General features: G+C 43.7%; 1 protein-coding gene across 2 annotated transcripts in view; it reads left to right on the forward strand.

Annotated features, from left to right (window-relative positions):
* LOC306923424 (tripartite motif-containing protein 14) overlaps nucleotides 1-27807 on the forward strand; it is a 493176-nt gene continuing 465369 nt past the window's right edge. The window contains exons 1-12 of one of the 2 annotated variants that reach the window (XR_013790063.1): nucleotides 1-394; nucleotides 4365-4542; nucleotides 6017-6231; nucleotides 8280-8559; nucleotides 9746-10022; nucleotides 10468-10563; nucleotides 14728-14976; nucleotides 15335-15357; nucleotides 16805-16950; nucleotides 17128-17342; nucleotides 20091-20192; nucleotides 21141-22640. Coding sequence is in view for 1 of the 2 variants with exons in the window: in XM_079501510.1 (XP_079357636.1) it covers nucleotides 124-394; nucleotides 4365-4542; nucleotides 6017-6231; nucleotides 8280-8559; nucleotides 9746-10022; nucleotides 10468-10563; nucleotides 14728-14976; nucleotides 15335-15357; nucleotides 16805-16950; nucleotides 17128-17342; nucleotides 20091-20192; nucleotides 21141-21383 (2295 nt within the window). In the remaining variant the exon portion in view is untranslated. Of the gene's footprint in view, nucleotides 395-4364; nucleotides 4543-6016; nucleotides 6232-8279; nucleotides 8560-9745; nucleotides 10023-10467; nucleotides 10564-14727; nucleotides 14977-15334; nucleotides 15358-16804; nucleotides 16951-17127; nucleotides 17343-20090; nucleotides 20193-21140; nucleotides 23251-27807 lie in introns of those variants that run through there. The other variant, XM_079501510.1, reaches the window with a different exon arrangement.

Consider the following 27807-nt stretch of genomic DNA (forward strand, 5'->3'; position numbering starts at 1 on the left):
CAACTTTTCGTTCTTCCACCACCTCTTTGCGGAAGAGAATAACCGAGACAGTATCAATCATACAGAACAGGACAGAGACAGAGTAATTACATTAACTAAATTCGGTAATTAATACATGAATGAATGGGTAATACATTGGACGGCGATCAGCAGCGGTCAGCTCTCCTGTGCTCGCTGTGCCATAGCCCTCTGGCGGACGCCGTGACGCTGAAGCAGTGTAATCACCGGTTCTGCAGGAGGTGCATAGGGGACCTGTGGTCCGGATCGCGCACCGGACCCTACTACTGTCCAGAATGGAGGTGCAAGACCGAGTACCGGACCCTGCCTTTCAGCCAGACCCCGAGCGGCGGGTCTGCAACAGCAGCAGCAGCAGCAGCAGCAGTCAACCGCGCCGGTAAAAGAAAAAAAGCTTAACAAAGTTTATTGCTAGACAGTCATACCATGACAGTGGATGGATTGTTTTCAATCTAACAGTCTAATCCAGGGGTAGGCAACCTTTGGCACTGGTGCCAACCTTGGCACAAAGGATGGTGATCCCTGGCACACTGGCATAAAAACAAAATGTAGTCAAATAAATGAATTCACTGCACATCATTCTACGTTCATTAAAACTCTGAACTCTGACTGGGGAGGGAGATAGGAGGGCTATGCTCTGAGTCTAATGATCATTAGAACAATGTGAAATAATATTTAAAAGGTTATATTCGTACTAGTAGACAATCAAAACATGTTGGAATTGTGGTGTGCAGTGTCATTAAAGTGACACACTGACTATCTAGAAACTAAAAACATGGAACTTTGTTTCAAAAAGGTTGCAGACCCCTGGTCTAATCTAGTGTACAAATAAATGGACCCTACTCTATTGGTTCCATCACCAATCCCTTACACGTGCAGACTCTTAAAGTAAACCATATCTGGATTTTAGATAGGTTTTTATAAGTTTTATACTGTAACCGGCAAAAAAAATCAGTGTTTTAGTGGCACCTATGCCTTTTTAAACAGCTGTGATCATGCTGAGGGCTGAGCTGAGTAAACAAACAGACTTTGCAACTTTGCAATGGTCAATTTAGAACCGCCTCAAGAACCATGATTGAGTCCCCTGGGCCCCACTTTGAGAACCACTTGACTTCAGCCTTGGATCAAGACTATATGTATTTGATCGATTTGGACAGAAACTAATGCAAGCTAATTAAAGTCAGACTGCATGGATTAAAAATACATCTATGATAGTATTTTGGTCCAAGGCTAAGAACCACTGGCCTATTAGAAGAGAACACACTTTGCGATATATGTTTTAGAATTTAGATGATCGTGGTTTAAATGCAATGACAGGTACATGGACTTTACTCTCTTACGTGAATGTAGCTGTCTAATATGGAGGTCAGTGCGTTAGCCAGGGCTACATTGATAGCATCTAGGCTAGCTCTGGTGTTCTCTCTGCTCCATGGCGTTAGGCGGAGTTCTCCTACTGTACAGTACTGCATGTGTTCTCCTCATTTCAACGATGTCTTACAGTCTACACTCCGTAAAACAGATAATATATTTATTATGTGTTGACTCTAGAATCTGCCTTGCACACAAACTGCTCAAGCTCTAGACCCGGATGTGAGCACTGAAATCTCCAGGCTTTCCACAGTAGAGAATATACATACTAAGAGTAGAGTAGACCGATCCCTATAATTTATAGCTACACATACGTTCAAGGTTGTATTTTATTGGTATAAATAATAATAATAATAATAAAAAAACTAAAAAGGAGAAACCTATAAAAATACATAAAAAGGAGCAAAACAGTAGTTTCATACTAGCAGTAATAGTAATAGATCAGCATAGATCAGCATGTAGGCCTACATACCCTATATGTACAATAAAATGCACATACAGTATAAGACTGGCATATTAGGTTTCTGCCTGACAGCAAATGTATAACAACGGTTCCTGACATCCAGAAAGCAAACCTGTCCTAATATTAGTCATTAAGACTATAGCTGATTCTACAAATGCGGAATGAAAATGTTTTGTGCCAGGGACCCCCAGAAGATAAGATTTGGTTAAAAAAAATGCACTATACATTTTTTCACACTTTCAAGATTTAAAAAAATAAAATCGAAAATAGCAGATGCACAAGCTTGCAGTGCGGCACAAAGTTGACATGCTGTGAGCTTGTATATCTTGATATACAGATGATGTCACTGGTATTATAGGCAGAGTTCTGAACTGTCCATAGTCCTCTGAGACAGAGGTTCCCAACCACTGGTACTAGTACCACTGGTGGTACTTGAGCGCCCCCCTCTGGTGGTACTCAGAGGAGTTTTTTTCGCCCAAAAAAGGAGAAAAAAGACAAAAGTGGGATGAAATATGTATATTACAGGTAGTACTTCTGACTGGTTGAAATCGTCTCTCCAGCCGTGCTGAAATGAGCATAACAGCACACCTAGCCGTTAATAGAAGATTTGAGAACAGATTAATCACATTAGAAATATCATCAGTTGTGCTGATTAGTGATTAGACAGAGTTTTGTCAGAGCAGCAGCATTATTGGCTTAGGAATGGAAGAAAAAGTACAGTCAGGTATACGCTTCTGTATCTTAACATCAGTTATTATGGTGGTACTTGGGGGAGCCAAATATTTTCTGAGGTGGTACTTCAGTATAAAAAGGTTGGGAACCAATGGATGCTCTGAGACACAGAGTGATTAGACACAAATTGTGGCATATTATAATGAACATTAGTTATGACGACAATTCTACGAAGATACGGTAGGTTGGAAATTGGTGAAGTTGTCCATTCCCTTGCAGTGGTGATTCTGGTGAACTACTTTATACTTTGACTCAAGTACTGGGGTTGAGTTTGAGTACCATAGTATATTTAAAAAATATAGATGCCTCATTGGCCGCTGCAGTTCGTTGGAGCAGCCTGTCTTCAACGAGAGCTAGGAAAAATAAAGAGGAATGTGCACGGAGGTGTGGCCCGGTCTCCTGCGGGAGGTTTGCACATGCTCAGTGTAAACAGGAACTGCGATGGGAGTGTTCCAGCAGAGGTGCTAGAGATGCATGAGAGTTGCTGACCCTGAACTGAAATACGGTAATAAAAAGAGAATAGTACAATGTTGATTGTTTTTATTTTAAAAAGTAAATCAATTTCATAACTGTGGAAAAAATGTTGTGTATAACAGACTGAAAGACAAAGGACAAGTACATTTACTAAATTTTAATGTTTTTGTATATTTTTCTTTTGTGGATTTTCCATGTTCTGTTGATGCTCGCTTTGATTGTAGTACATGTGTTAAACTCTTATTTTTGTGAAATGACAAAGGAACATGGATACTGTTCATTCAAGTGCTGTGGATGATATAAAACATTTGAAAAGGGAAGGGTGACTGCTGTTTAATTCTCAACTGTTCTGGATCTCATTATTTAGTTATGAGCTTACTATCTAGCACCTCTGCTGTAACACTCCATCATCGCAGTTCCTGTTTACACTGAACATGTGCAAACCTCCTGCAGGAGACCGGGCCACACCTCCGTGCACATTCCTCTTTATTTGTCCTAGAACGGGAGGAGGAGGTCAAGCGGAATCTTTAAGGCACGCTCCTCTGATTGGCTTACCGAACCGAACGGCCTCTTCGGGTTCTTCCGTTTTGCTTCCGCTATGCTTCGCAAGGAATCTCAGGAAAGCTTGCCAATGCAACAGTGTTGTTTTTGTCGACTAAAACTAAGATGAAAAATGTTCGCCGACTACCTTTTTTTCACTGACGAAAACTAAATGGAAACTAAATGAAAACTAAGCTATGATGACTAAGACTAAATGTATTGACAATTTCGTCAACAGCTAAAAACTAGACGAAAATGTTAGGAAGGGGCTAGTGGACAAGAGATCCAGTATAAGTCATTTTACACTTGGTTTGCACGCTGAAAATAGCTGATCTACAAGCTCACAACGCGTCGCAGCGCGACACGTGAGCTTGTAGATCGGCTATTTTAAGTGTAAAATCAGTCATTACGACGGCATCAAGGCCCGCCAAAATACATTTTAGTCGACTAAATCAACTGTAGATTTAGTCAACTAAAATCTTATGACATTTAGTCGTCGACTAAAACTAGACACTAAAACATTCCAGGTGACTAAAATGTGATTAAAAACTAAATGAAAACTATTCAAGAGACTATGGCTATAACTAAAATCCAAATTTTCTGCCAAAAACAACACTTGCAATGCAATCACGCATCGCCATCGCCTCCCGTTGCGTTCTGTTGAGATACAGACGCCGCAGAGACGGAAGAGGCCTTTATATGTCTATGTTGAGTACTGTCCACGCCTGACAATAGCCCAAAACAAATGTAAGTGTTTTTTTTAACCAATCAGGTTGGAGTATGGGAACATCCTCCCTCCTGGGGAAGAGGAAGTCCAGTTCGGCTGTTCCAGAGCAACCTCCTGAACCCAAGCGCCCCGCCCCCGGCGAGTCACCTGACCTCCAGGAGCCAATGACATCATCACCCACCGCCGGAGATGCTCTTCCCACTCCCACTACTACCCCTTTGAGGTGAGAATCCACCTCACCCCCTAGCACTCACCTCTTCAGATTCTATCGCACCATCCTAGCACTCACCTCTTCAGATTCTATCGCACCATCCTAGCACTCACCTCTTCAGATTCTATCGCACCATCCTAGCACTCACCTCTTCAGATTCTATCTCACCATCCTAGCACTCAACTCTTCACACTCGGCCTCACCACCTAGCACTCAACTCTTCACATTCGGCCTCACCACCTAGCACTCAACTCTTCACACTCGGCCTCACCACCTAGCACTCAACTCTTCACACTCGGCCTCACCACCTAGCACTCAACTCTTCACACTCGGCCTCACCACCTAGCACTCACCTCTTCACACTCGGCCTCACCCCCTAGCACTCACCTCTTCATATTCTATCTCACCACCTAGCACTCACCTCTACACACTTGGCCTCACCACCTAGCACTCACCTCTACACACTCTGCATCACCCCTAGCACTCACCTCTTCACACTCTGCATCACCCCCTAGCACTCACCTCTTCACACTCTGCATCACCCCCTAGCACTCACCTCTTCAGACTACCTAGTCACCACTCAGCACTGTCTGTCAGCTGCGCTTTGCTCTCGCGCTGATAAAAAAACAAATCCACAATAATAAGTCTCAAGAACACTTCCATTTGCTGCAGTGCACTGTGCAACACCAACTGGCTTGTTTGTTAAAGTGGTAATTCGAATGCAGTATTTGACTGAGAGCTCATCTCTGAACAGGAAGCTTTTCACCTGCTGTGCTGTTCATAGGCCTATACTAGTTTCAAATGTACAGAATTTTATTTAGCATGTTGTAACAATCAGCCTTTACTTTGAAAGGTAAATAATTAGCTAAAGGAAAATCAACAGGATCGGCAGGTGCTTAGCTTAGTGAAACTTTATTTTGAAGCCACACAAAGGTAATAATTGTTGCGGCAAATGGGAAACAAAATACACTTGAGGCATAAACAGGCTGTCCCTATCTCTCTCCATATAAACAAAACAAATCAACGAACAAATCAAACTTATTTCAATAATCCCCCCCAACCCAACCAAGTCCCAATATCTGCAGCATAGTTCCTTCGGTCCAAACGAAATGGTCCAAAGAAGAATGAACATTCGGGGGAACCCCTAATCAACTGTAATCCACAAGAACAGGAAACAAATGTTCATAATCGACTTCAAAGTCATCTCACAGGAATTCACTTATATCACTCGTATACAGAAACATGCATAGGCCAAGCAGACAAATATTATGACATAATGTGCATTTGTCACAATGTTGTTCAAACATATGCTAGGTTAACTGTTTACAATGGTATCCTGTAGTTTCTTCGAGGCACACATTGCTCACTCTACCCATGTGACTCTACCTATGTGACTAATTACCTTGTTTATTGACTAGAGTTCATCTTTACTCTGATCTCACAAGTCACTCTGAACAAGTGGGCCTGATTAATGTCTACCCAACAGCCAATCAGCTGCTGGTGTTGACCCGTCCAGGACAGCGAGACAAGAAGAACCTGTCGAGATCCATGATAGTGAAGATGATGGTGGTGATGGTGGGACCAGGTCTTCCTCTGACTCTGGCTGTGATGATGTAGAACTATTGAACAACGGTCCACATGACTCCGACTCAGACACCCACCTGAAGGTCCAACCTCAACCACAAGCTGATGAGCAATCAGGTCGGTCATTCTCTGAATGTTCCTCATTTTGTTGTGCAAAAGATCAATGGCTCTCAAAACATTTCCGGCCGCAGCCCCCACAAAATGATCATATTTGAACTAGGGATCGACCCCTATACCCTGACAAGCACTTGAAATTATTAGGAGTCAAGGAATTACATTTTGTTTGACTCGTTTCCACAGATTAATATTGTGAAAATAGCCGAACTACGAGCCATTGTGAGCTTGTAGATCAGCTATTTTCACAATTTCTTGCCTCTTTCTTAGGTAATATTTGGCCAATGTTAGTTTTTTTGCTTACCGGTATTTTTTGAGGGGCGCCAGCCTCTCCTATATACAGGTTTAATGTTTGTCTTTAGTTCAATGTTTGTTTTGTAAATGCCATTGACAATGAAGGGAACATTTACGTCATAATGTGCCTCATTACGTCATATTGTCTCTTTATTGTTAATGGCATTTAATGTTTGTGTTGGCATTGTACATCACCATTACATCACCTAAACAACATGAGTTAGACTTTAATATATTAGTGCCCCTCACTTCACACGGGTGTGATTTTTATTTTAGAGGTATTATATGGTCTTAAAAGTCCTTAAATTGTTACATTGTTACATTAGAAATGTGCAGATACCCTAGTGTATACCTTAGTTTGTTTACTGTTGAGTGAGAAAATAATGTTTTTTTTTTAAGATGTTTTTTTTTGGCTTTCGTTTTCTTTTTATTGATAGAGGGATAGATGAAAGTACGGTGACAGGAAATGGGGAGAGAGATGGGGGGGGGTGACACGCAGTAAAGACTGTCGGGATCGGGAGTCGAACCCGCGGCACACTGCCAGACTGGATTACCAGCGAAGCTGCCCAGACAGCTACGCCAGCCGCCCGGGCCATGAGAAAATAATGTTGTACATTAAGCAAAATCATCTGCGGACTTACAGTACAAGCTATTTTCAGTTATTAGTTATTTTGAGGTGAAAGACTATTTGAAGTGGTCAAACTAGCAATAGAGTCCAGTTGGAGTGAAGACAATAAAGCCCTTTGTTGGTGTCCCCACGTTTGCACTGCTCAATGCAATGCAATACAATGCAACGCCGTATGTTGTGTTGTGGGAACACACCTTGACAGCGTACACATGGTTTGATTTTACAGGATCCATTTGGTTCCATGTGTACACTCAGAGTTACAGACCTGTAAGGGTCCATTTGGTTCCATGTGTACACTCTCAAAGTTGTACGTAGACCTGTAAGGGTCAATATGGACCCCACCTTGAGAACTTGTGGATTCAAGTCCAGTCCTTTCCATAGAGGCCAACACACCCTGCTGCTCTGCTGCCACCATGTGGCTGATAAAGTCAAATGCTGCAGAAATAGTATTTTATTTTACGAGAGGATTTTAAATGGTCATACAGGTTTATTTGTTCCAACAAACATCATTTGTAGTTTTCAGGACAGGGAAGAAGAATAGAGATGGAAAGATAGAACTAGATAAATAGGTTGGATAATTAAATATTGCAGTGGATCCCAAACCTCTCAGCTCGAGAGACCCATATAAGGGAAAGTCTCCCCGGCCAGGACCCCAAACGAAAATATCAGATCTACAAGCTCACAACGCGTTGTGATGTGAGCTTGTAGATCTTCTATTTTCACTACTTCTTTAAAGTTTATTTTTAAACTGTATAGAATTATTTGATTTATTTCCTCCTTTTTTAAATCAAATTCTTGTTTGAATTCGTTTTTAATTCATGTAAAATAAATAAATAATTGAAAATCTTTTTAAATACTAATAACTGCCTGTTATTATGATGCCTGAAGAAAGTCAGTAGACCGAAAGCTTGCAAATTAATCCTTTGATTGTGCACAGATTTGAGTGCGCGGAGCCTCACTTTATTTTTTCTTCATTATACTTTTGTGACTACATTTTTGTCTAATAATAACTAAAAACAAAATGTAGACAGAGAAAAATAAAGGGATATTTACTCACGGCTAATGAGAATGGGAAACACTGGGGTGCAAGACTCATGTGTGTGTGCTGTTTGTGCTTTAATCGCTGCAGGTGACTCTAGCGAGGTGGACATGTGCGACGCGTCCTCCTCTCCCACGCGCTCCACTAGAGGATCTCCAGGAATGTCCCCTCCGTCCACCCCGAGCCGCTCCACCCACAGTCCTCCTGGAAAAGACCAGCCTTCTACTTCTCCTGTTCTTCGTCTCAGCTTGTCTCCCGGCCTGCGCGCCAAACGTCCTACGGCCACGCCCCCCTCGTCCTCCCCTCACCGCATCACCCTGGCCCCCCGGGGGGGCTCTGATGTGACCGCGATGTGCCACTACTGTCCCAGGTTAGAAGAGCTGTGCGTTGTTCCACAAAATATAAACAAGGAGGTGACCAGACAGACCGTGGCCTTGTGGTTAGAGTGTCCGCCCTGAAACTGGGAGGTCGGGGTTCGATCCCCGGCCGGGTCATACCAAAGACTGTAAAAATGGGACCCAATGCCTCCCTGCTTGGCACTCAGCATCAAAGGGTTGCATTGGGGGGGGTCAAATCAACTAATCAAATGATTCCTGAGCACGGCACAGCTGCAGCTCACCGCTCCTTGGCTGCGGCTCACTGCTCCAAGAGATGGGTTAAATGTGGAGAACACATTTTGCTGCGGTAACGTGTGTGACAAATCGTACGACTTTGACTTTCACGTATAGTCTCGCTCCCAACCAATCAGATTATCCCACATTTGACATTTTATGACTGCAACATTGGGCGCGTTCGGAAATAGCGCACTGTGCAATGCAAACTAATAGGCGAGTGCGCTCCCGGTGTGCATTTCCGAACGCACCCATTGTTTCCAGAAAGGACGCACTGTGATTGGCCACTCTCTCGCTCTCGCCAGAACATGATTTGCTATTCGCAACGTTCGGCGCGGCAACTCGTGGCACGCCTCAGTCGTGGTCAAAAACTATACTTTATCGACCAAAAAAACCGTGCAGTTGTTATAGGCGAGAGGAGCTTTGGCGCTGGCCACAGAAGCGGGGCGTGATTATAAGCACAAGCCGTGTAGGGTTTAGAATGTTGCAGAGCATGACTTGACCTTCACACGGTCTGGCTTCAACTATTATATTAAAGTCTGAGTTGACATGTCCGAACTGTGGTTTTTCAAATCTTGAGATAAATCAATCTCTGATCAACAGATATTATTAAGTATTCTTTCTCACCAGAAAAATGAGTTTATAGACATGGCTCATGTCTTTGCCTTCATTTAGAATTCCAGGATGTATTAAATATGCCAATATGCCACACCTGTAGGAACAACCCCTCTGCCACGGCCCTGCCCTCCCCCAAAAAAAAGGAAACAAAGAAAAACAACAGCCACAAACAAACCCAAAACTAAAACACACAATTGAGTTAAAAAACCTTCGCTCTGAAAGAATATATATTAGAATATTTGCGCCACATTTTGCTATAACATAATGCTATAAACACCAAAAATGGGTTAATAATATATTAATGCATACATAATGAATTAAACCTAGTTCCAGGCAGCTGTGTGCGGTGAAGACCTGCCTGGTGTGCGGGGCCTCCATGTGCACGGAACACCTGCGCCCCCACCTGGACAGTCCCGTGTTCCAGAGCCACACGCTGGTCCCTCCCGTGGAGGACACGGCGCCCTGGCGGTGCCAGGAGCACCAGGAGATGAACCGCATCTACTGCCGGCCGTGCGCCGTGTGCGTGTGCACCGTGTGCACGGTGATCGGAACGCACCGGGGACACGCCTGCATCAGCATCCGAGAGGCCGAGAGAGAGCTGAGGGTGAGGCACACAGCACACGCGTTCTGTCTCCTGCTGCTTACCATTCCACTTACAAGTTCCTCTCTAGTGCAGCGTTTGTTGTTGTTTCTGCTTCAAAATGTGTGTGTGTGTGTTAGGGCATTAAGCAACTAGTCGACTATTCAACTAGTCGACTAGTAAATCCACTAGTCGACCTTGTTGGTACTAGTTGACTAGCTTTTTTTCCTGATTTTGTAGGCCTCAAGATCAGTTAGATTATAGTTATAGTCACCAATGTACACAGTTTTTAAATGTACAAATATGAATTAATTATTATTATTATTTTTACATAATGGGTAGTTAAACAACTAGTCGACTAGTAAACTAGGCAACTAGTCAACTAGTACAAATGACTAGAAGTGAATGCCCTAGTGTGTGCGTGTGTGTGTGTGCGTGCGTGTGACGTACTGTTGTTTTATTACATCAGGTCACATTGAAGGATGACATCAAACATCTTCAGGAGAATGAACAGACGCTGGTCAACAGAGTGACTCAACTCACACACCAGAAACAACAGTACCAGGTACACAGACCAGCTGTACACTTATTCATGTGTACAGACAGACAGACAGACACACAACATCTATATAGAGCGTCGCAGTCCCGCCCCCTCGAGAGACCCCGAAAAGAAATCCCCGTTCATTTTCCTCATAGACTTTTCAGAAAGTATTTATTTAAAGACGTTTTACACCGCGGACAAAGCCAACTCTTGTTGTGTCAAATCATGACAATAAACACAATGTTTTGGGCCAAACAAAGAATTAGAAAGTAGAAAAAAACTGCAGGTTACAACAATTATTTGTTTGGTCCAAAATATTGTGTTTGTTGTCATGATTTGTCACGACTCCAGTTGGCTTCGTACGACGCTTAAAAGGTCTTTTAATAAATACATTTTGAAATGTCTATGGGGAAAAATGCATTGGGATTCATTTCCTGGGCCTGGCGTTGTCATGAAAGGGGGCGGGACTGCGACGCTCTTATATAGTCACACTTTTACCAGTTTCATTTTAGAACCATGTATTATTATTATTATTATTACATAACCACCTCATTAGCTGACCCAAAGTCCCCCAGGGCTCTGTACTAGGTCACCTCCTGTTTTTTGCTACACACTAAAATAAAAAGGGATATAGAAGCTGACAACGCATCCAAAGTTACAAACATGATGTGTCGGCACGTGATGTCTGTATGGGTAGCAGTCAGAGCTCTTTCTACACGTGATGTCTGTATGGGTAGCAGTCAGAGCTCTTCTACACGTGATGTCTGTGGGTAGCAGTCAGAGCTCTTTCTACACGTGATGTCTGTATGGGTAGCAGTCAGAGCTCTTTCTACACGTGATGTCTGTATGGGTAGCAGTCAGAGCTCTTTCTACACGTGATGTCTGTATGGGTAGCAGTCAGAGCTCTTTCTACACGTGATGTCTGTATGGGTAGCAGTCAGAGCTCTTTCTACACGTGATGTCTGTATGGGTAGCAGTCAGAGCTCTTTCTACACGTGATGTCTGTATGGGTAGCAGTCAGAGCTCTTTCTACACGTGATGTCTGTATGGGTAGCATAACAGACACGTGATGTCTGTATGGGTAGCAGTCAGACACGTGATGTCTGTATGGGTAGCAGTCAGACACGTGATGTCTGTATGGGTAGCATAACAGACACGTGATGTCTGTATGGGTAGCAGTCAGACACGTGATGTCTGTATGGTAGCATAACAGACACGTGATGTCTGTATGGTAGCATAACAGACACGTGATGTCTGTATGGGTAGCATAACAGACACGTGATGTCTGTATGGGTAGCAGTCAGACACGTGATGTCTGTATGGTAGCATAACAGACACGTGATGTCTGTATGGGTAGCAGTCAGACACGTGATGTCTGTATGGTAGCATAACAGACACGTGATGTCTGTATGGTAGCATAACAGACACGTGATGTCTGTATGGTAGCATAACAGACACGTGATGTCTGTATGGGTAGCAGTCAGACACGTGATGTCTGTATGGGTAGCATAACAGACACGTGATGTCTGTATGGGTAGCAGTCAGAGCTCTTTCTACACGTGATGTCTGTATGGGTAGCAGTCAGAGCTCTTTCTACACGTGATGTCTGTATGGGTAGCAGTCAGAGCTCTTTCTACACGTGATGTCTGTATGGGTAGCAGTCAGAGCTCTTTCTACAGATGGATTTCTGTCAAAATTAATTATTTGTCACAGGATTTTTCTTTTTTTTTACAGTAAATGGCTGTGATCTCGTGAATACCCTTTTGGTGTTTTAAGCATTATGTTATGCTTTAGCTGTTGACCTTGTAGGTCTGCTATTTTTGAAAAATCGTGAAAATGTGGCGCAAATCTTTTAATATATATTCTTTCAGAGTGAACGTTTTTAACTCAAATCTTTGCTTCTGGGGGCGGGGGGGGGGGGGGGGGGGGGGTCATTGGAACAACATATTTTCAGATGGGGGTCGTGGCCAAATACATATAATTTTTGGGGTTCTTGACATGAAATATTGAGCACCACTGATATAGAAACATGGGTATTTCAGAAAACTGTCAGGATTTGGAAGACATTTTTAAGAATCATCCTCAGGTCTAAGTGATGTTGTGCTACTGATGTAGGCTATCAGGAACAGCTGTTTGCCAGTTTAGCCACGCGCCACTGCCTGACGCGTCATACCAAAGCCTACATGGGTTGTGCAAGGACGCGCTGTGATTGGCCAGTCGCTGTGACCCTGGCTTGCTAACCCTAACCTTAATTAACCTCAGTAAAACTATACCTAAACCTAACCCTAAAAAGGCCATTGAATCCCAAACCTTACATGAGATAGATACTCCAGGGCAATAGCATAAACACAAAGATTTAGATTCAAAATCAGCAGTGATCAGCAGTGATGGTCTGATATTGACACTAATGGGTTTGACCACCAATGAGTATAGGTAAACATGCTTAATCCCCTCAAAGGCAATCACACATTAACACAATCCATCCATAGGACGTCTGGAAACGTCATAGGGAATGCAACCGACACATACATTGGACGTGTGTACACGTAACATGTCCTAGCGTATCCTCAATGATATCAGACTAGAGAGAAGAATATTCTGATTTTTTTTTTCATTTCTTTTTTCAGTTGGACTCTCGGCCACCGTACGCTTCGCTCTACGGTCATATTAGCTTACCGTTCACTAGCCTGTTAGCGCGGCAGAAAGAATGCCTCGTCTCTCCTAATCTAGGGCGCTCTCCGTGGTTTTGATCTGATGGATATACTAGCGCTTCATTTCTGCTCCTCATCCGCCTCTTGTTCAAAATATGCTTTTTGGATCATGTATCGTATAAATAAAAACGAGAGCAAGGTAAGCTAGCAACTTTTGGGGGCTTCAGAGTAAAATGGGCATGTCTTCCCCGGCACCCCAGAGCTCCTATTTTGAAGGAATCCCGGGAATGATTGTGTTAAGCAGTTGACCTCCAGTAACCTCATGAGGTGACTATAGATTAAGTCAGACTAAATCTAAATATGAGATTTAGAAACGTTAAGTAATTCTAGTAGGATTACAACATAATTGCCCAGACTCTTTTTCAACAAAGATGGCGAAAGCAAACATTCTTTGTTTCTGTACTTATACATACAATAGTATGGTACAGAACACTGAAGTCCTTAAACCTAACCTTAACCTCAGTAAAACTTAACTTGCCCAGGGGCGTGGTTATAAGCAGTAAGCACAACCCGTGTTGGATTTAGTATGCCGGCCTGCCTGACACAGTCATGTGATCCCACCACAGTCCTAGGTAGACCTGCTGTGATTGACAGTTCTTCCTTCCTAGCGTTTTCGCAACCACGCCTAACCAACCCAAACCTTAATTCTAACCTCAGCCTAAACCTAACCTTAAGATGAAATGCGAGTTTGAAGTTACAATGGGTTTGTATAGGAAGCGGCCGTATCTAATAAAATGAATATCAAATATCGAAATACTGAATCAAGCAACTTGAAAACTGTCTGGGGGTGTCACACAAACACCAGAGTAGACGTTAAAAAAATGACCCCAAACATGTTTTGAAAGGGAAATGGCCCTTTTGATTGATTTTGATTTATTAACAGTTTGCAGAATTACAGTACATTTCGAGCACAACTCAATACAAAAAACTCCACTTGTTTACAAGAGGGTCCATCTTGTTCAATTCATCATAACATTTAGAGACGTACAAATATACACTTATAGCCAAAAACAGGAAATCATCATATAGGGGGTAATAGGGGAAAAAAATATGTATACAGTGAAGGGGAAAAGGGGTGGGTTATTAACCCATTATGTTATACTTTAGCTATTGAAAAATAGCAGATCTACAAGCTCATAGCGCGGCACTCAGTGCCGCGCTATGAGCTTGTAGGTCTGCTATTTTTGAAAAATCGTGAAAATGTGCCTCAAATCTTTGAATATATATATATTATTACAGAGTGAACATTTTAACTAAAATCTTTGCTTCTGGGGAGGTCCCTGGAACAACATTTTCAGATGGGGGTCGGCGGCCAAATACATATAATTCTAGGGGTCCTTGACATGAAAATGTTTGCGAACCACTGACATAGAAACATAGGGTTTTCAGAAAACTGTCATGATTTAGAAGACCTTTGTAGAATCGTCCTCAGGTCTAAAATGGGTTAAACTATAACAACTCTCTCCCCGTCTTCCAGACCCTCTTACAGACGGCGCGAGCAGACGTCTCCCTGCAGTACGTGGCGATGCGGGAGGCCCTGGAGCAGGAGGAGAGCACGGCGCTGCAGTGCGTGGAGCGCGAGGAGCGGAGGTGCGTGGGCGGCCTGGAGGAGACGCTGTGCTCCTTCCAGAGCAGCCTGACCTCTGTCCAGCAGGGGCTCCACTCCCTGGAGACGCTGGCCGACGCCAAGGGGGAGCAGAGGCTGCAGGACCAGGCCTTCATCATGGTGAGAGGACCATGTTATACCTCTTATCTTCAGTGTTGATTTCATCGACTTAACCCATTTAGGCCTGAGGTCGAAATTAAAAAAAGTCTTCCAAATCCTGACATTTTCACGATTTTTCACAAGCTCACAACGCGTTGCGCTGCGACGCGTTGTGAGCTTGTACTTTGGCTATTTTCAGCAAGAGCATAGAGGTTCAATAGTCTAAATGAATAATGTTACAGCTATCAGTGTTGGAGAAAAAGGGAAGTTTAACCACTTCGCTCTTTTCCCATCTACACCAAATATCTTAACCAAAAAAATAGCAGATCTACAAGCTCACACTGCTTCAAACATTTCTTCTTCTTCTGTCTGATCACAGGAATACAGCAAGGTGGCCCAAATGTAAGTCACTTCTATTTTCAATTCCATTTAATTATCGTTCCAAACATCTGTACAAATCTGTACAGTATGTGTGTAAATAAACCAGTGGGATTATCATTTCAGCCACAGCGCTCTCTTTTACACCCGAGGATAGAATCTGTTTCTCTGAAGTGTATGTGTGTCTCTAGACATGGTGGACACTGGACAGTGACATGGTGGACAGTGTCTCAGTGTGTGTATGACTGTCTCTATAGACTTGGTTACTGTGTCCTAATTCAGAGGGTTCACCCTTCAAGGTGCGGGACTAGTAGGGTGGGTGAGGGCACTACCCTGCAGAGGGCAGGTAGGGACTAGTAGGGTGGGTGAGGGCACTACCCTGCAGAGGGCAGGTAGGGACTAGTAGGGTGGGTGAGGGCACTACCCTGCAGAGGGCAGGTAGGGACTAGTAGGGTGGGTGAGGGCACTACCCTGCAGAGGGCAGGTAGGGACTAGTAGGGTGGGTGAGGGCACTACCCTGTGGACGGCAGGTAGGGGGGATGAGGGCACTACCCTGCAGAGGGCAGGTAGGGACTAGTAGGGTGGGTGAGGGCACTACCCTGCAGAGGGCAGGTAGGGACTAGTAGGGTGGGTGAGGGCACTACCCTGCAGAGGGCAGGTAGGGACTAGTAGGGTGGGTGAGGGCACTACCCTGTGGAGGGCAGGTAGGGTGGGTGAGGGCACTACCCTGTGGAGGGCAGGTAGGGTGGGTGAGGGCACTACCCTGCAGAGGGCAGGCAGGGCACGCGTTCTGCGGCTGCATGTGAATTGGGACAGCATTCATCCCTTCGGAGGCCGAGCAGAGCCGAGCGTTCCCGAGTGGCAGCCATTTATAGTGTTGCCAACTTGCCACTGCAGTATTTTAAAAAACGCCCTCAAACTACTACCAAAACATGGTGGACAGTAGGGTGGACAGTCTCTCAGTGTCTGTGTATGTCTCTATTGACTCAGTGACATGGACAGTGACATGGACAGTCTTTCAGTGTCTGTGTATGTCTCTATTGACTCAGTGACATGGTGGACAGTCTCTCAGTGTCTGTGTATGTCTCTATTGACTCAGTGACATGGTGGACAGTGGGGTGGACAGTCTCTCAGTGTCTGTGTATGTCTCTATTGACTCAGTGACATGGTGGACAGTGGGGTGGACAGTCTCTCAGTGTCTGTGTATGTCTCTATTGACTCAGTGACATGGTGGACAGTGGGGTGGACAGTCTCTCAGTGTCTGTGTATGTCTCTATTGACTCAGTGACATGGTGGACAGTGGGGTGGACAGTCTCTCAGTGTCTGTGTATGTCTCTATTGACTCAGTGACATGGTGGACAGTGGGGTGGACAGTGTCTCAGTGTCTGTGTATGTCTCTATTGACTCAGTGACATGGTGGACAGTGGGGTGGACAGTCTCTCAGTGTCTGTGTATGTCTCTATTGACTCAGTGACATGGTGGACAGTGGGGTGGACAGTGTCTCTCAGGCTCCAGAAGTGGACACAGCTCGTCTCACCTGCCTGCAGAAATGGACTGAGAAGAGACTGGACAACGTGGTAATTTCTCTGCCCGACAGAGACCCCTACAGGCTGCTGTGTGAGTAGCATCTATCTGTTTTGATAATTAGAATTATCATAATAATAGAGTCCCTCTTCTCCCTTATGCCCTTCTGGCTCCCAAACTGTGGAACGAACTCCCCATTGCAGTTGGAACTGCAGACTCATCTGAAGAAGTGCGCACACTCGTATGTGCATTTGTGTGTGTGTCCTCCAGATGGGACAGTTCCTGTCCTAGACGTGGACACAGCTCACCCCAAACTGCTGCTGTCGGCAGACAACAGGACAGTGACGCACACTGAGCTCCAGCAGGCCTATCCGGAGCAGGGGGCTCGATTCAGCTCCTTCCCCCAGATCCTGGCCTCTTCGCCAGTGACGGGAGGCCGCTGCTACTGGGAGGTGCGGGTGTCTTCAGACGAGGGCCGCTGGAAGGTAGGACTGTGGTTGAAAGTTATGCTATTTACTTTAAGTACTGTTACTTAAGTGTCACCTTTTAAAGTGCTTTTCTTTTACTTTACTAGTATGTACCTTTTTCAATATTGTAGACTTTTACTCCAAAAAAGCTCAGAGGCCGATATTTAAGCAATATTACATGAGATTACTTCTGCGCTGCTTACAGAACTCGCCTTTGGGTCGTTCTTGCAGCAACGCAGGCGTGTCTTAATGACAGTAACGCACACCCTCGAGTGTAATATTGCGATTATACAACTATTAAATAGATAAGAGTTCTAGGTTCAAAGGATATTTAACATCACCATGGTGCATCGGCAAGAATGCATACAAAGAGTTCCATCAAAGCCTTTATTGTTCCGTTGCACACATGAGCATTTGGGTTATGAGCAAGGAGTTGGTGAGGCTTCACGTTATGGTTTTTTTACTATAAAAGACAGAGAAACATAATTACAAGTCAACATTATATACATCACATTTATATAGACAATTAGGCCTAATGCAAACTTGGTACTCAAGGTGTGGGTGGGTAGCTACCACTACATTAAAGAGTACCAAGCAAACTTATAACAATACAAACAACGTTTCAATTAACTCTCTATAGGTTAAGTACTGCATTTCCATGAATACTAAACAAGTAAAATAATGTGCACTGCGCATTACACACCATCTTCTCCATAAAGTTTCAAGGCAAACAGCTGAGATCTAATATCACAATAACCAATAAATACAGCATACAAAGCATGAACTGAACTCACTTCATTGGCGCATAATGGTCTGATTCTGAGACTCCAGACCAGGACAGAGAGGTTCCAAGGTAGGGCTCATGCTGCTGCTGCTGCCAAACAATAACTGTAGGGACAGGCACTCAAGCAGTAAATATAGCAGGCCACTGATTGAGGTGTGAGTGAGCACAGGTGTGATTAGGGATTGGTAGGGAGTGACAGCAGGAAATGGGTGGATCCAATCCATGAGTAGGCCAGGGGGAGGGTTGCTGTTGAGAACTAGGATGACTCTTTTCTACAGTTACTAAGATAGTCGCCAAAAAAAACATATTTTTTTAATGACAGATGAAGCCACTACGACCACAAATGTCCCAAAAAACTAGCTAGCCTAGCCACCGAGTGCTGCGCTCTGGGAGAACAGAAACTAGCTAGCCTAGCCACCGAGTCTGCTGCGCTCAGGGAGAACAACACGGCTGACATATTTGTTTTAATTGGGTGTTCCATGATGCTGGTTTGAAGCACGGCTAGACGGGCTGTTTCAACCAATCAGATTTTGCTTCCTCGAAACGACCATGTACTTTTTACTCCACTACTGTTATTTGAAAAAACACAGTTGCAAGTTACTCTCTAGATTTAGATTATTTATTATCACGCTCAGGTGGCGCAGTGATAAAGTGTCTGCCTAAAACCACTGAGGTTGTGGGTTCGAATCCACAATGGTGCGTCCAGCTTTGTCGAACGTCTCCATGGACACAATTCAATTGAGCTTCAATTGTGCCCGTGTTCGGGGGTGGGAAGCCAGTCGGGGAGGGTGGTATTTAGATGGATGGATAGATAGATAGATAGATAGATAGATAGATAGATAGATACTTTATTGATCCCAGAGGGGAAATTCAGATGGTCCCACAGGCAATACAATAAGGTTAAAAATACAGCACATAAAGAGGGGGCACGGGTTGAAAAGAAAGACTATATTATAGAGAATATATTATGAACAGCATAAAAAAAGAATTTAAAAGGTGTCACTAGATATTGGATGTAGATCCATAACTAATTTGGGGGTGCAGACGTTTATCTGACATACCAAAAGTCTGACATGTGCAAATCACCCTTTGCTCCCGACATGCATTGCGTCCATTTGCGGTTAGGTTCAGGTTAGTGTTTGAATATAGGGTGTCTAACTAATGACACTAATGCACCCGGGATTTGTCAGGCCTCATTCACACGTATCAAACAAATGTTCTGTGATTAAGCATTACGTTATACTTTAGCTATTGAAAAATAGCAGATCCACACGCTCATAGCGCGACACCAAGTGCCGCGCTACAAATCTTTGAATATATATTCTTTCAGAGCGAACGTTTTTAACTCAAATCTTTGCTTCCAGGGGGTCACCGGAACAACATATTTTCAGATGGGGGTCGGTGGCCAATTACATATAATTCTTGGGGTCCTTGACATGAAATATTACCACTGATATAGAAACATAGGTATTTCAGAAAACTGTCAGGATTTAGAAGACTTTCTTGTCGGGTCTAAATGGGTTAATGGCTGCCACAATGCAATTCCAATGGGAGTCACATGGCTTGACCAAACATTTGTCAAACCATGTGACTCCCATTGGAATTGCATTGTGGCAGCCATTAATCACCGACAGAGAACAGAACATTAGTTTGATACGTGTGAATGAGGCCTCACTGTACGTACCCCTACGGACTGGGGAGCACCTGTCAGCAGGGAGTGTTGGGCGGGAGGAGGAAGGCTCTGCGTCCTCACGGTGAAGACTCCCCACTGGCAGGTGAGTCAGTAGGACACAAAAGCAGCGACAAGTTTCATTCGGGAGAAAAAGGGGTGAAAAGCAAAAAAAAAGACAATATATTTGTTCCTTTACATTGTTATGGTAAGCATATGTTGAGGCCAATGCTAAACTTTGTTTACATGCCTTTTTATACTTTGTAAAATAGTATTTTTATGTTGTTGTATTACGTATTTATTCCACCACTAGGTGGGGCTGTGTGAGGCTCAGATGGGACGTAAAGGTCAGAAGGACGGATGCCGTTTGGGTTTCAACACGTTTTCATGGTGCCTGAGCAGAGAGAGAGGCAAGGTGGGTGACATGCAGGGATGATTTCCTCGACTAAAACTAAGACGAAAAATGCTCGTCGACTACTTTTTTTCACTGACGAAAACTAAATGGAAACTAAATAAAAACTAAGCTATGATGAACTAAATATACTGACAATTTCGTCAACAAATAAAATCTAGACTAAAATGTTAGGAAGGGACTAGTGGACAAGAGATCCACTATAAGTCATTTTACAATTGGTTGCATGCTGAAAATAGCCGATCTACAAGCTTACAACGCGTCTCGCTGCGCCGCGTTGAGGGCTTGTAGATCAGCTATTTTCAGCAAGTGAAAAAAAGTCATTACGACGCCAAAATACATTTTGTCCAACTGTAGATTTAGTCGACTAAAATCTTATGATATTTAGTCGACTAAAACTAGACTAACACTAAAACATTCCGGGTGACTAAAATGTGACTAAAAACTAAATTAAAACTATTCAAGTTCAAGACTACGACTAAAACTACAATCTAAATTTGCTGCCAAAAACAACACTATTGGTGACTGACATGGTGCCTGAGCAGAGAGAGAGAGGCAAGGTGGGTGACATGGAGTAAGGCTGTCATTATTATGAGATTTTAGAATACGTTCAAAATGGGGCAAACTAGCAATCGAAATCATGTTCTATTGCTTAACCCATTGTAGGCGGGAACCCCTTTTGTTGTTTTAAGCATTAAGTTATGCTTTAGCTATTGAAAAAATAGCAGATCTACAAGCTCATAGCCATGAAAGTGTCATGGCGCAGCCCAGTCACGTGACCATTTCCTTTCCTTCTCAAAGCTTCCTTGCTAAAAACCAAGAAGAGACTCCTGCCGCTCGCGGCAAGAAGCATCTTTGTGACTCGACTGTGTGGATACACCTTGTGTGAGATTAGTTGAATTTTTGGCCGTTGTCCCTGTGTGACAAATGCAACCTTGTTGATTGGTTCAGGTGGAGGCGTGTCACGACAAGATGGTCACCAGTGTGGGCGTGGCCGCAGACACGCTGCAGACGGTGGGCGTGTTCCTGGACTTTGAGGAGGGAGTGTTGTCATTCTACAGTGTGACACCGGGGGGTGCTCTGGTGCTGCTGCATTGCTTTAAGCACGGCTTCAGCGAGGCACTGTATCCCGCTCTGAGTGTCTACAAAACAGACCTGCACGTCTGTGATCTGTTCAACGATGACAACAATTAATTGATCCATCCAGTAGATTTGATAATGTTACATCTGTGTCCCTAACGCAGCTGAGGAGTATCGGTGATCTTCTGCATCATGCGGTGCCTTTTCTGATTTTACATGTTTTAATATGGTAATTTTAGTAATTTTGAAGATCGTGTGCGAAAGTGCTTTTATTATTTTTTTCATGCGTGCTTTACAGCAGTGGTTCTCAAACCTGAGTTGACGCATTCAGTGATGTAAATAGGTTTTCAAAGTAATGGGTTCCCGCGCCCCAGGGATGTTAGATCTGGGTCCCAGTGACATTTTGAGTCCCCTACTTCAGCAACGTTGGAGTACAGTACGGTCCGAGTACAGTATTGCATCCCAGGACCCCCGGAGGGTGACATGTTTGCGTCCTTTCTCAATTTTGTGAGTCTGCAGGATGCAGGCGACCGGTATTTGCATCACTGCGCATTACATTTTGTTTGACTCGGTTCCACACATAAATATTGTGATCTACATGCTCACAATGCCTCGCTCCCCAGATTATTTGCTTAAAAACCAGTGAACAGTAAGTGAATACAGAGTATTTCAAAATTCAAGAATCAAAGAACATAAATAAAAATAAATCAACAAGCTACACTATAAATAATTGTCAAACATTGGCCAAATTGTCAAATATTACCTGAGAATATTGTGAATATTATTATTATATCTGCTATTTTCACAATATAAATCTGTGGAACAGAGTCAAAATAAATGTAATGCCTCAACTCCTACAATTCCATGTGCTTGTCGTGTTGGGTGGTCCCCAGTTCAAATAGGATTATTTTCGGGGGTCCCCAGTTAAAATATGATTACTTTCGGAGGTCAGGTTGTGGTTGATTTATTTTTGGGGTTCGCAGCCTGAATAGGTTGATAACCAGTGCTTTAAACTTAAAGGAACTCTTTAAAAAAAGACTCGTTTCTGTCAATTGCTCACCTTGTAATACCTGGAACACGTTAATCTTCATGTTAATTTAAACCTTCAATGTGAAGATAGGTTTGTGCCTGACAGCAACGACTGTAAACTCTGTAAAGTGAGACTTCAACATTCCACACACAAACTAGAGGATCTCCTGTCCCATCCTGATTGTCATCATGATCGACCAATTCAGATACTGATACCGATCTTTTGATTAATTGAACACATTTCTTGGAAGGGTCAAATTCTATTCATTCCAAAAATTGTGTGTGTGTGTGTGTGTGTGTGTGTGTGTGTGTGTGTGTGTGTGTGTGTGTGTGTGTGTGTGTGTGTGTGTGTGTGTGTGTGTGTGTGTGTGTGTGTGTGTGTGTGTGTGTGTGTGTGTGTGTGTGTGTGTGTGTGTGTGTGTGTGTGTGTGTGTGTGTGTGTGTGTGTGTGTGTGTGTGTGTGTGTGTGTGTGTGCGTGCGTGCGTGCGTGCGTGCGTGCGTGCGTGCGTGCGTGCGTGCGTGCGTGCGTGCGTGCGTGCGTGCGTGCGTGCGTGCGTGCGGTTTGACTTTTGTACAGCTTAGTCATTATAAAGATTGGTTTCTCCTGATCGGTTAATTTGAGTGAAAATGGTCCGATTTAAATGGATGGTGAACGGATCGGAGCGCCTCTCACATGAACACAATGTCAATGTCCTCAAACCTGCTTTTTAAAAAGGCTCCAAATACAACTTTTATAGTTTTGTATCTATCGACCAAATGTGACATTTTATATGAGTCAGTAGGGCTCAGTGTAGAGCTGTGCTTCTTAAAGAAATGAGCCTTTTACTTTTTTATTTGTTCTTGTTTTGTATTTTACTAATAAATATTTTCTCAGGATTGACACTACTGTATGTTTCCATTGATCATTTAATAGAATTACCTGAAACAAAATTAAAACACGAATGAACAGCAGGTGTGTGTAATGTCATCATTTTAGGACAACAAGATTATTCTACAAGTTGATAAAATGTGTTCCTTCTATTCATGCATTGAAAGAAGCATGAGTTCGGGGCTCTCCCCGGGTCGGCAGAGGAAAGATTACATTTTAGGGAATTGGCACCGGGTGAAAAATGGGTTACAAAAATCACAATGATTTTTAACCACTTTGTCCGTCTACAAGACGACTATTCCTCAGTGGGTAAATTCAGAACACCTTAGTAAATAACATTAAATTGGCTACAACTTTACCCTCATGAGTTAATTCTTCTTGCAGCCAGGTATATTATATTTATATGGTCCACACTGAAGAGAAGTGAGCTCTTTCTCTCATTCTTGTGCCGGTCTCTTCCTCTTTTATTTTGGTTTATTCCTACTTCCTCCCTCACAAGAGAACAATAGAGAGAAGAGAAGAACAATGTTACGCCTCAAATAAACTAGTACAGTGGGTAAATGTGGATAAATGATGATGTGCCACGTTGTAAGCTATATTATAACACATTTTGGGCGGGAACCCCTTTTGGTGTTTTAAGCATCATTTTAAACTTTAACTATGAGCTTAGGTCTGCTATTTTAGAAAAATCATGAGAATGTGCCTCAAAACTTTGAATATATATTCTTTCAGAGCGAACGTTTTTAACTAAAATCTTTGCTTCTGAGGGGTTCCTGGAATAACATATTTTCAGATGGGGATCGGTGGCCAAATACTTTTTTGGGGTCCTTGACATGAAATATTGAGCACCACTGATACAACATAGGTAGCCTATTTCAGAAAATACATTTTTCTGCCCCCGGGGCAGCTCGGTCCGTTGGGGCCATGTCCACTCCTCACATGGTTTGAATTGTAAACAAAAGCAACCATGATTAATTGGTACTCAATTAAGCAGTAATACATATAATACATGCAATACAATACCAAAGACGCCCTGAGGGCGAGAAGCGACCTCGCCCTTAGGTCGCACTGCAACTACAGGTCTGGGAATGCCCATATGGACTTATTTTATTTTATTTTTGACGTTTTCGGGCCGGGTAGGGCGAACAATGTGTGCTAATTTGTAAGGCCAGGTGGAGCCTCGGGCCAGCCCAGTTAGGGCTCAGGGCCCTTAATTGTCGGGCCTGTTGAGAACTCTAGTTTTCGCCAGCTACCGCTAATAACTTTGGGGCGGGCCCGTCTAGAGTTTGAATGGACAGGTATTTGTCAAAATGGAAACATCGAAGAGGAAGGACGGGTGGGGAAGGAATCAACATATGGAATGTCAGAGAAGGTCAGCTCCATATATGGAGATCTAAGGGTTTGAGGTTTGAGGTCAGATGTAGAGTTGCTGGCCGGCTCCATATATGCAGATCTAGGTGATGATCCAGTTTTCTCCATGTATGGCTATACAGGGCGTGACGGACTGGCGGCCATATATGGTGGCATGACGAACTGACTGACTGACAATGGACTGACGACCTGACTTTGCAGGTTTTCATAGTAATCTGCGACCTATTGTCGCAAACAAATGAGGCTTGTAGATCGGCTATATTTAGTGTGAAAAACTAATTTGAGTCATTCTACGAAAACATGCCATTTTCATTATCTAACAGTTTATGAATGATCTATTAACTACTTATAACTAATAGTTATTCGAGAGAGAGAGAGAGGATAGTTATAGTGGATCAGGAGGTAGAGCTTGGAGTCACAAGCTCTAGGTTCCTGGTTTTATCTCCAGCTCCTCCTGGATGTGTGTCGTCGTGTCCTTGAGCAACTGTACCCCTGTTCCTAATGTGTTGCCTTGTATGGTTTGTGCATGCGTGCGTGCGTGCGTGCGTGCGTGCGTGCGTGCGTGCGTGCATGTTTGTGCGAGTGTGCGCGTGCGTGCGTTGATGAGAGAGAACAATCCAAACAGTGATGTCTGTGTGTGTTGAGATAAGCATGTAGGTCGTAGAGAGGTTGTTGTTCTGTGTTTGTGTGTGTTGGTTCCACAAAATTTCCCTTTGAAACATCAGTCGTCAATGGCGTCAGTCCTGATAGCACCCTATCGCTCCTTCTCCCTCTCCCTGTCTCCCCCCCCCCCCCCCCCCTCTCTCTCTTTTTCTCTTTCTCTTTCTCTCTCATATCAAAATGTACTGATTGTGGTTTGTTTCCCTTGTTAAGTTGTTTACTTCATGTCGATACAGAATGTTGTTAAATATGTTATCTGCTTGGAATGACTGTTCTGAGATGTCATTACACCAGTTTATCTCAAACGTATACTTAACATGCATTTATACCAGTAAGACGCGGTGACAGGATCTCCATATACCGTATGGGCATTCCCATATAGGGGCTTAATATTCTAATCTCCATCCCTGATGATGTCACGTGATGTCACGAGGGTGACCACCCAAACAACTGACTGACTTGACTGACTGACTGACTGACTGACGGGAAATGCATGATTTCATAGTTGCGGTCGCAATAACATATATTTAGATCAATGATTATGTATTTGGGGTCTGGGCCGGCTTAGCGGTCCAGCCACATTGGCTGGTAATCCAGCATGACAGTGTGTCACGGGTTCGAATCTCGAGTTCAAGTCTCTCCCCGTTTCCTGTAAAGCTACTGTATATCTATAAAAAGAAGATTATGTACCGTATTTGTCCACGGACCCCCGCCATCTGAAAATATTATATCCCCATACAAGATGTTCGTCTAACGCCCTCCCGGTGGGGGCTCCTCACTGGCAGGTGAGCCTGTAGGGTACAACAGTATACTCCCTCCCGGTGGGGGCTCCTCACTGGCAGGTGAGCCAGTAGGGTATACGTCCTCTCGGTGGGGGCTCCTCACTGGCAGGTGAGGCAGTAGGGTACAACAGTATAGTCCTCTCGGTGGGGGATCCTCACTGGCAGGTGAGGCAGTAGGGTACAACAGTATACGTCCTCTCGGTGGGGGCTCCTCACTGGCAGGTGAGGCAGTAGGGTACAACAGTATACGTCCTCTCGGTGGGGGCTCCTCACTGGCAGGTGAGCCAGTAGGGTACAACAGTATACGTGCTCTCGGTGGGGGCTCCTCACTGGCAGGTGAGCCAGTAGGGTACAACAGTATACGTCCTATCGGTGGGGGCTCCTCTGGCAGGTGAGCCAGTAGGGTACAGTAGTATACGTCCTCTCAGTGGGGGCTCCTCACTGGCAGGTGAGCCAGTAGGGTACAACAGTATACGTCCTCTCGGTGGGGGCTCCTCACTGGCAGGTGAGCCAGTAGGGTACAACAGTATACGTCCTCTCGGTGGGGGCTCCTCACTGGCAGGTGAGCCAGTAGGGTACAACAGTATACGTCCTCTCGGTGGGGGCTCCTCACTGGCAGGTGAGCCAGTAGGGTACAACAGTATACGTCCTCTCGGTGGGGGCTCCTCACTGGCAGGTGAGCCAGTAGGGTACAACAGTGGCAGCACATAAATGTGTTGCGCTGCTACATTATAACTACAGTATACTTTACATAAAGGTTGGGTCTATAATGCATTATAATCACATTTATAATTGCATTAAAATACACTCATAAGACACTTGGCATAGCAATTATAGTAACAAAGAAACTTTATAACCGACTTAAGTTGCGGTACTTATTGTGTGCTGTTCTGCTGAGCTTAATATAATGACCAGCACTTATAATACTTTTTTATGTGGTTACATTTACTCTATATGAATATTTAAGGGACAATGCTCATTAATCAACACGTCAGAGTTAGCTATACGCTAATTTACAGTACATCTTCTGTATAGTCCCTGAGCAGGCTCTTAAAAATTATGATAAAACTATCCATACAATACAATACAATACAATACAATACAATACAATACAATACAATACAATACAATGAGAGAGTGAGAAATGACACCAGTGAGTGCTGATAATTACTTGTGCTTACAGATTTGATTTGTTTTTTGCCACCTCTTCAGGTTGAATTTTTGGAGGTCTCTTACTTCTGTGGGGAGACTGTTCCAGTGATGGGAGGCTCTAACAGAGAAGACTGTTTTACCAAACACACTACGTCTGTTTGGTACATCACAGTCCCCTCTGGTAGTTGCCCTTGTTGCTCTGTCACCACTGTCCCTTCGATCTATGAACTGTTTCAGTGGTGGTGGAGGTGCATAAGTCCATTTTTGATTAATTGATTGATTGATTTATTAACAGTTTGCAGAATTACAGTACATTTCAAGTACAACTCAATACAAAAACTGTTAACAGTGAGTGGACGACACCATAAAGCATTACACTTGTTTACAATAGGGCCCACCATTTTCAATTCATCAAAACATTTAGAGACGTACGAATATACACAACTATATAGTCAAAAATAAATCATCATAGGGAAAAGGGAAAAGAAATATATACAGTGAGGGGAAACAGGGGTGGGTGGGGGATTCAGATTTTACGGGGGCCAGTTTCGAATTGCAGCCCTCCGTAGGTGCCCTTTGAGAGCAGTTTTGAAAGAGTCAAGGGATTCAGTCTTTATGACTGTTGGTAGGGCGTTCCACATTTTGGTGGCATAGGAGCGAAATTAATTTAATCCC

The sequence above is a fragment of the Electrona antarctica genome, assembly GCF_951216825.1.
Source record: "Electrona antarctica genome assembly, chromosome: 5".
Taxonomy (NCBI): domain Eukaryota; kingdom Metazoa; phylum Chordata; class Actinopteri; order Myctophiformes; family Myctophidae; genus Electrona; species Electrona antarctica.